The 13,842-nt window shown below is 40.4% G+C and overlaps 1 protein-coding gene across 5 annotated transcripts in view; it reads left to right on the top strand.

The window, feature by feature from the left end:
- The window catches only part of Hectd1 (HECT domain E3 ubiquitin protein ligase 1), a 108,709-nt gene that overhangs the window by 78,511 nt on the left and 16,356 nt on the right, over positions 1-13,842 (top strand). For 4 of the 5 annotated variants that reach the window (XM_045155448.1, XM_045155447.1, XM_045155445.1 and 1 more), the window contains 10 exons: positions 1,085-1,218; positions 2,191-2,313; positions 3,876-4,032; positions 5,004-5,226; positions 7,451-7,505; positions 7,752-7,934; positions 9,376-9,583; positions 9,672-9,757; positions 9,924-10,051; positions 13,335-13,536. In XM_045155448.1, the coding sequence (XP_045011383.1) occupies positions 1,085-1,218; positions 2,191-2,313; positions 3,876-4,032; positions 5,004-5,226; positions 7,451-7,505; positions 7,752-7,934; positions 9,376-9,583; positions 9,672-9,757; positions 9,924-10,051; positions 13,335-13,536 (1,499 nt within the window). The remainder of the gene's footprint in view (positions 1-1,084; positions 1,219-2,190; positions 2,314-3,875; positions 4,033-5,003; positions 5,227-7,450; positions 7,506-7,751; positions 7,935-9,375; positions 9,584-9,671; positions 9,758-9,923; positions 10,052-13,334; positions 13,537-13,842) is intronic. The other variant, XM_045155446.1, reaches the window with a different exon arrangement.

The following is a 13,842-nucleotide window of genomic DNA, read 5'->3' as shown; positions in this document are numbered from 1 at the left end:
GTTTCATCTCATTATTCTGTTTTCAGTTCATGTGAAAAGAGCTTGTTACCATCTTTGCTTACATGTAAAATTGACCCAAATTTATTTATTTATTTTTTTGACGTAGAGTCTGTCTCAAGTTCAGACTGACCTGAAATTCAGTATGTAGTCTCAGGGTGACCTTGAACTCACAATAATTCTCCTACCTTCACCTCCCGAGTGCTAGGATTAAAGGCATGCCCCATCATGCCTATCGTATAACTCAAATTTTGTTTGTGGCTTCTTAGAAAGGCTCTTTCTTACTATATGGCTTAGGCTGGTTTTGAACTCAAGATCCTCTTGCATAAGTCTCAAATACTAGTAATACAGGTATATGGCCTGTCTTCATTGGGGGCAAAATTCCTAAGAAAAAAGATGATAAAAGGAAATCAATATTATTGAACTACCTTATATGGGAGATATGGATAACATGATAGATAGTATATATACCTATTTCATAGCACATAGCTATCTCAAGTATTCATTGCCATTAACAACCTGCCAGGTCTGTGCTCAGGTCTCATTGAGTCACTTGAATTCTGTTTTCCTTTTATAAGTAAGATCTTTGACAGCTAGCGTATTGGTTCGTTTATACTTATTAATACCTGTGTTCTCTGTAGGATCCTCAGGACTCAGACCATACTAGTGCTGTTCATGACATATATTGTGCCTAACAGTCTTGGGACATAGGATGTGTTCAGTTGATATTTGTGTGTGGAATGAATGAGTCTGGTGGGCCCTTTCCTTCCTGTTGTGTTTCCTGTAATAGTCTGAGAATTATAATGGGGTTGTTACTTTTCGTGGTTGCTTTTTCATGTTATGATTTTGTACTTTCAAATGCTTTTGGTCATCTACTATTTTGTGCTGTTTTCTGCCATGCTTGTGACTATTTCTGATAGTTAATCATCCTGTATCTGTGGTGGTAGAATATTGCTGACATCAGTAACTGGTCTTTATGCCTAGATTTTGTGAATTTTACTTTGTTATATGGCCCCAAATGCAGAGATACTTTGCTATGCTTCATTTATTGTATCAGTGATAACTTTTTTTGTTTGTTTGTTTTTAGATTTTCTTGATAGCTGCCGTGCCAGTACTCTCTTAGCTGAGCTAGATGATGATGAGGATTTGCCTGAACCTGATGAGGAAGATGATGAGAATGAAGATGACAATCAGGAGGATCAAGAATACGAGGAGGTTATGGTAGAGAGAATCTCATTCCCTTTATTAAGATAGGAAGTTAAAAGGTGGGCTTGTGGCATGTGACTGTAATCCCAGCTCTAGGGAAGTAGAGGCAAGATGATCAGAAGTTCAAAGTCATTTTCAGCCACATAGGGAGTTTGTGGACATGAGACCTTGTTTCAAAAATAGGGTTAGAGAGATGGCTTAGTGGTGAAGGCATATGCCTACAAAGCCAAAGGACCCAGGTTTGATTCTCCAGTTCCCACATAAGCCAGATGGTCAAGGTGGCACATGTGTCTGGAGTTTGTTTACAGTGGCTGGAGGCCCTGGCGCGCCCATTCTCACTCTCTCTATCTCTCCCCCTTTCTGTCTCAAATAAATAGATAAATAAAATGTTTATATTTAAAAAGGTAAAATGGGGCCTTTACTCCCTCCTGTCTTCCACATGGTAGGAGCTCTCTGTATGCTTCTCTTTCTTTCTCTTGATGTAGTCTCTCTAAACCTTAAAAAGGGGGGGAGGGGTAGAGAGATGGCTTAGTGGTTAAGGTACTTGCCTGCAATGCCTAATAGTCCATGTTCAGTTTCCCAGTACCCATGTAAAGCTGGATGCGCAAAATGATACATGCAATCTGGGGTTTGTTTCATTGGCTAGAGAGGCCCTGGCACACCCATTCTCAGTTTTCCTTCCTTCCTACCTCCCTCCTCTTGCAAAGAAATAAATAAAATATTTTTTAAAACAGCAACAAGGAATGGGGGCTGGAGAGATGGCTTAGTAGTTAAGGCATTTGCCTGCAAAGCCAAACACCTTAGTGGAGTTTTTTGTAAGGAGGCTAGTATAAAATGCATGATAAATTTAACAGCCAGTATATACTTTGCTGAAGTTGGCCAATGTAGAGAGATCTTTAGTAATACTGTCCTTAGGCCAAGTTGAATGGTGGGTATAGGTTTGGTCAAATAATTAAACTTGGGTGTCTTGGCAATTTTTAACTTCAGATTCTGAGGCGTCCATCCTTGCAACGGCGAGCTGGCTCCCGCTCTGATGTAACACATCACGCTGTTACCTCACAGCTACCACAGGTCCCTGCAGGAGCAGGGAGCCGACCTATTGGAGAGCAGGTAATATAATCATGTTTATCTTCCTTATAGTAATTTTTACTTTCATAAGAATGCATTGAACAAAGTTCCCAAGTGCCGGCAGGATATAACAAGGGTAGGCAATGGAAAGAGGAGGGGGTTAACAGGTATGAAAAGAGACTTCCCCTAATCTTAGGTTCCATATTTCAAATAGAATCTATGATTGCTCTGGTGTAATGAGCTTCTTGCTTGAAACCCCCCTGCCTGATCCTTTGGGTAACAGTAAACAAATTATTAAAATAGCTAATAGGGCCAGGTGTGGTGGCACACACATTTGATCCCAGCACTGGGGAGGCAAAAGAAGGAGGATTGCCATGAGTTTGAGGCCAGAGTGAGACCCTACCTCAAAAAAAAAAAAAAAAATTAGCTAATAGGTATTATCTAAGGTTTGTAATTATTGCAGTAGTAATATTGGTAGAAGTTGTAGTAGTGATCTTATTAGCAAACACTCGTTACTAAATGGTACGCACAGTTCTCCATCGCTTTATATTTAATTTATCCATCCATCAAATCTTTGAGTGTTGTTGTAGTTCCAGCTTTCAGATGAAGGCGGAAGGGGGATGTTTAGAACTTGAAGTTGAGTGTCTTCTTCAATTGCTCTCCACCTTATTTATAAGACAGGATCTTTTGCCTGAATCCAGATTCTCACTAGTTTGGCTAGTTTAGCTAGCGAGCTTGCCCCAGGGATCCCCTGTCTGCCTCCTGAACACTGGAATTGCAGGTAGGTTGTCAGGCTTGCTGGGAAGTCATACAGGTACTGGGAATCCAAGCTCAGGTTGTCACATGGCAAACTCTTTGCCAACTGAGCCATTATAACCCTAGTTCAGATGAATTGGTTTTCTAAAAATCATGCATGGGAGTTTGGGGTCCAAGATGCAAACTCAGGTGTTCTAGCACCATAGCTATTAAATATCAGTTTTGGTAAAAATCTTGTAAAAATTAGTTTCAATCAAGTGTTGAAAGTATGATGTGTGTAATGTGTGTATATGTATGTACAGGTCATTTGACTTTTGTGAATTACCAATCCTTTCATCTGCTTGTCTGTAGAAATTCATAGCACCTCCCAGTCATTCATGTGTTTTATGTGAATAATATGAAATGAAACTTACAATAAGAAAAAAATTCAACTTATTTTAAAATAAGACTTCATAGAAAGTTGGAAAATACCACAAAAAGGTCTTATGAGCCTTTTGTCCACTTTTTCCCTAATAGTGTCATGTGAGCAAATTTTAGTATGTCAATGCTAGGGATTGGCATTGGTAAAGGATGTGAGTGTGGTTCTTTTTCATTATTGTGCCATGTAAATTTGTGTACTTACCACTGACACAATGTTCATTTGAGAAAGTGAAATTATTAAGCAACACGTACATACCTGTATGTACTTTTATGTTAGCCCACAGTGCTTAGCAATGTGGGCAAATAAGGAAGTAACATAGCTATAAAGGACTAGCATTTACCTTATTTTGTAGATGGCACATCACTTTTGGGATAGCAAGAATTTCCCTCCTGGAATGTTTTATTTGTATGAAATTTTATTGTAACAGGAAGAAGAAGAGTATGAAACTAAAGGAGGTCGCCGGAGAACATGGGATGATGATTATGTGCTAAAGCGGCAGTTTTCTGCTTTAGTTCCTGCTTTTGATCCTAGACCTGGTCGTACAAATGTCCAGCAGACAACTGACCTAGAAATCCCTCCCCCAGGTATGGTATAGTCTACTTTGGGGATTTGATTTTTTTTTAAATATTTTAATTTACTTGCAAGGAGAGAGGAGGGGAGGGCTACAGAACCTGTTGTCACTGTAAACAAACTCCAGATCCATGTGACACATGGTGTATCTGGCTTTATCTGGATACTGGGGAACTGATAAACCCAGGGCTTTGGGCTTTGCAAACAAGTGCCTTAACTCTTGAGCCACATTTCCAGCCCTGTCATTTATCATTGATAAATATGATACATATATACAGTTTCAAAAATAAAGTGATGCTCATATTTGCAGGTTATATCAGTCTTTAAAACATAGTTGTTTTACTTCTTCTCTTTCTCTCTCTTAAAATGTAAGAAATAAAAAAATAGATGTTTTAGTTGGCTTGGTGGAGCAGGCCTTTAATTCCAGCACTCAGGAGGCAGAGGTAGGAGGACTGCCATGAGTTCCATGCCACCTTGAGGCAACATAGTGAATTCCAAGGTCAGCCTGAGCTAGAGGGAGACCCTACCTTGAAAAACCTTTAAAAAAAATAATTAAACAAAAGAGGTCATTTGTTCAGAGTATATAATTTCCTCTGATTGTAAAATTAGAAGAAAAAGAAATGAAAATATTAAGTTTTCTTTCTATGTATTTTCAGATAAAAATGAGAGATAGATCCAATATACATACTCACTCTATTCTAGCACTCTGCTTTTAAGTAACATAGATATGATAGTTTCCAGTTCTACAACAGTAAAAGCTAAAGGCCAACCTAGGCTATATAGTGGGATCCTGCCTTGAAAACCATAATTGCAGATATAAGTAAGTAAGTAAATAAATAAGTTTATTAGTGAACTAAACTAGTGTTGATGCTAGGGAAGAAGCTGACATTGCTTAGCCAATGTACGTCCTGGCTTCCCAATACAGTATATTTTCAGAATGTTTGTTGTAGTGTGATTGGTTTTTACATATCTTCCAACTATTTAGGAACACCTCATTCAGAACTTTTGGAAGAAGTTGAATGTACTCCATCACCTCGATTAGCCCTCACTTTGAAAGTAACAGGTCTTGGAACCAATCGGGAAGTTGAGTTGCCACTCACTAATTTCAGATCAACCATCTTTTATTACGTACAAAAACTACTGCAGTTGTCCTGTAATGGCAATGTGAAATCAGACAAACTTAGGCGTATTTGGGAGCCAACTTACACGTAAGAGATTTTTAATTTGATGTTCTTTCTGTATAAGCTGAGAAGCGTTGTGTTGTTTATTTTTGGTTATAGGAACAGAAAATACTTTTTCTCTTACTCTATTGCTTTGCATGAACAGACAATAGCATTTCTAACTCCAGGCATGTAGAATGGCTAAACTTTAGAACATAAAAGGATCTGTAAAAGTAATGTACATCAGCTGTGTAATAATGGTTGAAAGTCATTTGAATTTTGAATGGTAATTTTGTATGAAGTACTAAATATTTTCTATTTGTTCTTTATTTTGGAGTGTGTGACTAAAGGCTACCTGTCTCTATTCACTTATTAAACAAATTATCAATTCCATTGGACAAATTTCACATTTTTGTATTTCAGTTCTAAAATCTGTAAAATGAATAGGAAGTGCTCAGTAAAAACTTACAATACCTGGCATGGTGGTACACGTCTTTAATCCCAGCACTCAGGAGGCAGACGTAGTAAAATCCCTGTGAGTTCAAGGCCAGCCTAAGACTTCATAGTGAGTTCCAGGTCAGCCTGGGCTAGAGCAAGACCCTACCTCAAAAAGGGGTGGGGGGGTTACCTATAAAAGCCAGGTGTGATGTTGCATACCTTTAATTCAGCCACTTGGGAGGCAGAGGTAGGAGGACTGCCATGAGTTCAAGGCCAGCCTGAGGCTACATAGTGAATTCCAGGTCAGCCTGGCCTAGAGCACAAAACCCTACTGCGAAAAATCAATAAACAAGACCAAAAAAAAAAAAAAAAAAAGACCTGTGTATATGATAGTTACTCTTCAAGTTGGGTGTGGTAGCACATGCCTTTAATCCCAACACTTGGGAGGTAGAGATAGGATGTTGTGAGTTCGAGGCCACCTTGAAACTCTATAGTGAATTCCAAGTCAGCCTGGGCTAGAGCAAAACCTTACCTTGAAAAACCAAATTTTATATATACGTATATATGTGTGTGTGTATGTATGTATATACATATATAATTTACTCTTTAATGCTATAATACATTATTATGTTATTATTATAACTTTGCCTTTGTTAGTGTAGTTTCTTGTGTTTTTGAAAATATTTACTTATTTTTTTTTTAATTTATTTATTTATTTGAGAGTGACAGACACAGAGAGAAAGACAGATAGAGGGAGAGAGAGAGAATGGGCGCGCCAGGGCTTCCAGCCTCTGCAAACGAACTCCAGATGCGTGCGCCCCCTTGTGCACCTGGCTAACACGGGACCTGGGGAACCGAGCCTCGAACCGGGGTCCTTAGGCTTCACAGGCAAGCACTTAACCGCTAAGCCATCTCTCCAGCCCTATTTACTTATTTTTGAGAGAGAAAAAGAGAGAATGGTAGATAGAGAATGGGTGTGCCAGGTCCTCCAGCCACTGCAAATGAACTCCAGAAGTATGCACTGCCTGGCGCATCTAGCTTACTTGGGTACTGGGCAATCAAACCTGGGTCCATAGGCTTTTCAGGCAAGTGCCTTAACCACTGAGCAATCTCTCCAGCCCTGGTTTTGTTTTGTTTTTTCTTTCAAGGTATGGTCTTGCTGTAGCCCAGGCTAACCTGGAATTCACTCTGTAGTCTCATGCTGGCCTCAAACTCACAAGACCCTGTCACCTCTGCCTCCCAAGTCCTGGGATTAAAGGCATGCGCCACTACGACCAGCTTTATGTTTTAATATGACTGGTAATCATAGGTAGTGCCTAGTAAAAGTAATGTAGGACCCTTTGAGATGAACAGTGGTATTAACAGTGGGCATGGTGGCGCACGCTTTTAATCCCAGCACTTGAGAGGCAGAGGTAGGAGGATTGCCGCGAGTTTGAGGCCACCCTGAGACTACATAGTGATTTCCAGGTCAGCCTGAATTAGGATGAAACCCTACCTTGAAAAACCAAAAAATGAAAAGAAAAATGGATTTTAGTGTCCTGAGAATGGTGGTACACACCTTTATTCCTAGCACTTGGGAAGCAGAGGAGGGTTTGAGGCCATCCTAGAGCTAGAGTTCAGGTCATCCTGGGCTAGTATGAGACCATGCCTCAAAAACAACAACAAAAGCAAGAGTTGGGGATATAGAGATGTCACTCAGTGGTAGAGCACTTGCTAGCAACTCCTTAAGTTCAGTGTTTAATGAATGACAGTCACGCATATTTTAAAGAGTTGGAACTTTATTAGGAATAACTACAAATCATTTGATGTATTAACTTAATGTTTTCATGTTTAGAATCATGTACAGAGAAATGAAGGATTCTGATAAAGAAAAGGAAAATGGAAAAATGGTATGTTTTTGGTTTTTTTTTTGTTTGTTTGTTTGTTTGTTTGTTTTTTTTTAAAGAAAATGGGTCTTGACAATTTAGGAAAAACAAGAAAAAAAACCTGGCTGTATTGTAGCTGCACATGAGGGAAAATTGACAAGCATGGAGTTAGATTAAGTGCATGATCTCAGAACTACCTCATACAATGCATGTGAAATAGCCTAGACCTTGTCACTGGGAAAGGCCAACATTTGGTTTTTCCTGTTGTAGGGTTGCTGGTCGATAGAGCATGTGGAACAGTACCTTGGCACTGATGAATTACCAAAGAATGACTTGATAACATACCTGCAGAAGAATGCAGACGCCGCTTTTCTGCGCCACTGGAAATTAACTGGCACTAATAAAAGTATTAGGAAAAACAGAAATTGTTCTCAGCTCATAGCTGCATATAAGGTATATATTGGCATTAAAACATTCTTTTTGATTTGTAATGGCTTTGAGCTTTGTTTTGCAGCTTGAAAACTTTCTCAAGAGCCTGGGATATTCAGTGATAGAGTGCTTACCTAGCATGCACAAAGCCCTGGATTCAATTCATAGCACCACAAAAATATAAAAATGTAAAAAGCTTAAGGAAGAAAACTTGACTGGGATATTAAAAAAAAAAAAAAAAGAGTTCAAGCCAGGTGTGGTGGTGTGCACGCCTTTAGTCCCAGCATTCAGGTGGCAGAAATAGGAGAATCACTGAGTTCGAGGCCAGTCTGAGACTACATAGTGAAAGCCTATCTCAAAAAAGAAAAGTCTGAATTAGCATTGTAAATGTGCTAATGCTAAAAGTTCAAATACTTCTTGTGGTATTGGATCTGAGGAGACTAAAGCTTAGGATGGTTCATTTGGTAGTCTTAATGGCTAGAATGAATTTTTGTCTTGTATGATAGTGTTTTTATTTCAAAAGAAGACATTTTTTATTTTTGATCGTTTTGAGGTAGGGTCTCTCTAGCCAAGGCTGACCTGTAATTCACTCTGTAGTCCCATGCTGGCTTCATACTCATAGCGGTCCACTTACCTGTGACTCCCAAGTGTTGGATTAAAGGTCTGCAACACCATGCCCAGCTGAAGGCATTTCTTTTTAAAGAATTTTAAAAGTATTTGTATATTTATTTGACAGGAAAAGGGAGAGAGAGAGAGTGGTCACACCAGGGCCTCCAGCCACTGCAAATGAACTCCAGATGTGTATGCCCCCTTGTGCATCTGGCTTACATGGGTCCTGGGGAATTGAACTAGGGTCCTTTAGCTTTGCAGGCAAATGCCTTGACTGCTAAGCCATTCCTCCAACCCCTTTTTAAAGATTTTTTAAATTTATTTATTTATTTTTTTTTTAAATTTTTTTATTTGTTTATTTGAGAGCAACAGACACAAAGAGAAAGACAGATAGAGGGAGAGAGAGAGAATGGGCGCGCCAGGGCTTCCAGCCTCTGCAAACGAACTCCAGATGCGTGCGCCTCCTTGTGCATCTGGCTAACGTGGGACCTGGGGAACCGAGCCTCGAACCGGGGTCCTTAGGCTTCACAGGCAAGCGCTTAACCGCTAAGCCATCTCTCCAGCCCTAAATTTATTTTTTTATTAGAGATGTGGGGGAGAGTGAGAATGGGCACGCCAGGGCCTCTAACTACTGCAAATGAACTCCAGATGCATGTGCCACCCTGTGCATCTGACTTACATGGGACTTGGAGAATTAAACCTGGGTATGTAGGCTTTGTAGGCATGCGCCTTAACCACTAAGCCATATCTCCAGCCCTGAAGGCATTTAATTCCAACCTTTTCAAAGTCATACTAGCTGGATAACCTATTGCTTTTCTTGAAAATTTGATTATAGCTTTGCTAATTGTTTCCTCAGGATTTTTGTGAGCATGGAACAAAGTCTGGATTAAGCCAAGGAACCATTTCTACTCTTCAAAGTAGTGATATTCTTAATTTGACAAAAGAACAGCCTCAGGCCAAAGCCGGCAATGGACAAAACTCTTGTGGAGTAGAGGATGTCCTTCAACTTTTGCGTATTCTCTACATAGTCGCAAGTGACCCTTACTCAAGGATACCCCAAGAAGGTCTGTAGGAAGCCTTCACTTACTCCAGTGGCACTTCAGAAATAAGTAAAGTTAGAGTTTTCTTAGTTTATGTTCATTGATTTTACAGATGGTGATGAGCAGCCTCAGTTTACTTTCCCACCTGATGAATTTACTAGCAAAAAAATCACTACAAAAATTTTGCAGCAGATTGAGGTAATAAAATCACATGTGTGAACATGTATGAAAAGTTTTGGCTTTTTCTAGTATTACTTTTCCTTTTTTGCTTTTATACATCTCTCCCTTTCCTCTTAGTTGTTTAGATCACCTCGTCTTTTACATTCATCAATTATGTTTAATGCCTTTGACTACTAATTTGCAGGAACCGTTGGCATTGGCAAGTGGAGCTCTGCCAGACTGGTGTGAACAATTAACCAGCAAATGTCCTTTCCTAATTCCATTTGAAACTAGACAGCTTTACTTCACATGTACAGCATTTGGTGCCTCCAGGTAGGAAGTGCATCCTCTTATGTTTCTGGAATAAAGATGGTTTTTTGTTGTTGTTGTTTATTTTTTAATTTATTTGACAGAGAAAGAGAGAACGGGCATGCCAGGGCCTCCAGCTACTACAGAGGAACTCCAGATGTGTGTGCCCCCTTGTGCATCTGACTAACGTGGATACTGGGGAATTGAACCTGGGTCCTTTGGCTTTGCAGGCAAACTCCTTAACTGTTGCTCAGCCATCCATCCAGCCCCAAAGAGTTTGTTTTAATGTTACTTAAGTACAAAATATAGACATGAAAAACTGATGGAAGAAATACATTATTTTTAGTTTTGTAAAGAGTTGTCAATATTAAAGTTTTTCCATTTCCATTTGAGTATATGCTTTATTAAAATAGTGTGCAATATAGCAAATGTTTGCATCAGGTAATATTTTTTTACTGTACAGTTCTTTGGTAATTTAGATAAATTACTAGTTGCCAATATTTTCTTTTTTTTTTTTTTTAAAGAGAACACTTTTTTTTTAAATTTTTTATTTATTTATTTGAGAGTGACAGACAGAGAGAAAGACAGATAGAGGGAGAGAGAGAGAATGGGCGCGCCAGGGCTTCCAGCCTCTGCAAACGAACTCCAGACGCGTGCGCCCCCTTGTGCATCTGGCTAACGTGGGACCTGGGGAACCGAGCCTCAAACCGGGGTCCTTAGGCTTCACAGGCAAGCGCTAAACCGCTAAGCCATCTCTCCAGCCCCAATATTTTCTTTAATGAGAAACTGAACGCTTCAGATAACCATTTTTTCCCCCCAAGGTAGGGTCTGCCCTGGAATTCGCTATGTAGTCTCAGGGTGGCCTTGAACTCACAGCAATCCCTCTATCTGGGATTAAAGGCTTGCACCACCGTGCCCAGCTCCAGATAACCTTTTAAAAAAAGGCATGGTGGCGCACACTTTTCCTTAAAGCCTGTGAAATGCTTAAATCAGAGGATCAATATGAGTTCAAGGACAGCCTGCATTACAGAGTGAGTTCCAGAGTTGAGGTCAGTTTGGGCTCAAGTAAGACCCTGCCTCAAAAATGTAGATCTTGTGGGCTGGAGAGATGGCTTAGTGGTTAAGCACTTGCCTGTGAAGCCTGAGGACCCCAGATTGAGGCTCAGTTCCCCAGGACCCACGTTAGCCAGATGCACAAGGGGGTGCATATGTCTAGAGTTAGTTTGCAGTGGCTGGAAGCCCTGGCATGCCCATTCTCTCTGTTGCTCTCAAATAAATAAATAAAAATAAACAAAAAAAATTTTTTTTAAAGTGCAGATCTTGGAGGCTGGAGAAATGGCTTAGCAGTTAAGGCACTTACCTGCAAAGCCTAAGGACCCAGTTTTGACTCCCCAATACCTACATAAAGCCAGATGCACAAAGTGGTGTGTGCATCGGGAGTTCGTTTGCAGTGGCTAGAGGCCCTGGGATGCCTATTTGCTTATGTATATCTGTTTTCTTTCTTTTTTTTTTTTTTAAGATTTTATTTTTATTTATTTATTAGGGTCAGAGAGAAGGAGAGAGAGAGTGAGAATGGGCATGTCACGGCCTTTAGCCACTGCAAACAAACTCCAGATGCATGCACCCCCATGTGCATCTGGCTTATGTGGTACCTGGAGAATCGAACCGGGGTCCTTAGGCTTCACAAGCATGAGCCTTAACTGTGAAGCCATCTCTCTAGCCCCTTTTTAATTTGAGAGATAGGGAGCGAGTGGGTGCACCAGGACCTCTGGCCACTGCAAATGAATTCCATAACACATAACCACCTTGCACATCTGGCTTATATGGGTACTGGGTTATCAAGCCTGTGTCATTTGGCTTTGCAAACCAATGTCTTAACCAGTAAAGCCATCTCTCCAGGCTTATATCTGCTTCTTTCTCTCTCTCTCTTCCAAAATAATAAATAAAATATAAAATCTTAAAAAAAACAAAGATCTTTTAGATTATCTGATATATCGTAATCTGAATTCATATACAGTTAAATTTTGACCATTAACAGTACAGAGCTAAATCTTTAACCCAGTATAACTACTATTGTGTATGTGTGTGTAGAACAGTGGACCTCCTTGAATGGTGTTCCTCAAGAATACTGTCCACTTCTTGTGAGGTAGGGTCTCATTGGCTTGGACCATACCAGCTAGGCTGATCAGCAAGCCCCAGGGGTCTGCCTCTCTCCATCTTCCCTGCACTGTGATAGTGAGTGCAGACCACCATGCTTGACATCTACATGGATACTGGGGATTAAACACAGGTTCTCATGCTTGCAATCACTTTTCCAACTGAGCTGTCACTCCAAAATGCATTTTTTACTTCCTAAAGAAACAGTAATGTATGTATGTATATGAATTATATAATAAAAATATTCATAAAAGTTACCTATGCCAGGTGTGGTGGCACAGGCCTTTAATCTCAGCACTTAAGGAGCAGAGGTATGAGGATTGCTGTGAATTCGAGGTCAGCCTGAGACTGCAGAGGCAGTTCCAGGTGATCCTGGGCTAGAGTGATACACTACATCGCAAAAACAACAACAAAAATTGGGCTGGAGAGATGGTTTAGATGTCAAGGTACTTGCCTGTGAAGCCTAAGCACCCAGATTCAATTCCCCAGTACCCATGTAAGCCAGATACATAAGGTAGCACATGTGTCTGGAGTTTGTTTGCAGTGGCTGGAGGCCCTTATCCATTTGTGGTCTCTATCTGCCCCATCTCTCAAATAGACAAATAAATAATATATTTTTTGAGTTACCTAGTCTGGCATGGTGGCTCATAGCTATGAACCTAGTATTCAGGAGGCTGAGACAGGAGGATTGTTGAATGTGTCCAACCTGAGTTATACAGTGAGTAGAAGGCCGGCCTGGGATATACAGAAAGACATCTCAATAAACACACAAACAAAGCTATTGGACTGAATGTTTTCTTTTAAAATTCCAGCTAGGGCTGGGCATGGTGGCACACGCCTTTAATCCCAGCACTTGGGAGGCAGAGGTAGGAGGATTGCTGAGAGTTCGAGGCCACCCTGAGACTACATAGTGAATTCCAGGTCAGCCTGAGCCAGAGTGAGACCCTACCTTGAAAAACCAAAAAAAAAAAAAAAAAAAAAAATTCCAGTTAGGTATGTTAGCGCTTGCCTCTAATCCCAGAAACTGGGAGGTGGAAGCAGGAGCAACCTAGCTCAAAACAAATCCTTAAATTGGTTTTCTGTTGCTCATTTAGTAGTAGATTCAGCTTTTGAAGTATGCTATGGGTAGATAATTATTGTTCTCTTTCAGAGCAATAGTGTGGTTACAAAATCGACGGGAAGCCACCGTGGAACGAACAAGGACCACAAGCAGTGTACGGAGAGATGACCCTGGAGAATTTAGAGTTGGTCGGCTCAAGCATGAAAGAGTAAAAGTTCCACGTGGTGAATCGTTGATGGAGTGGGCTGAGAATGTCATGCAAATACATGCAGACCGGAAATCAGTTCTTGAGGTAACAAAATTTTAAAAATAATTTTTTAGTCGGGCGTGGTGGTGCATGCCTTTAATCCCAGCACTGAGGAGGCAGAGATAGGAGGATTGCCATGAGTTTGAGGTCACCCTGAGACTGCATAGTTAATTCCAGGTCAGCCTGGACTAGAGTGAAATCCTACCTCCCTACCTTGGAAACCAAAATATATATATATTTCACTTGCAAGGAGAAACAGAGAAATGGGCATGGCAGGGTCTTCTGATACTGTAATGGAACTCGGATGCATGACACTGTGCATCTGGCATTATGTGAGCACTGGGGAAGCAA

This window comes from Jaculus jaculus, chromosome 7 (genome assembly GCF_020740685.1).
Source record: "Jaculus jaculus isolate mJacJac1 chromosome 7, mJacJac1.mat.Y.cur, whole genome shotgun sequence".
NCBI lineage: Eukaryota > Metazoa > Chordata > Mammalia > Rodentia > Dipodidae > Jaculus > Jaculus jaculus.
The sequence above is the reverse complement of the archived record's forward strand: the minus strand, read 5'-3'. Positions and strand labels throughout refer to the sequence as shown.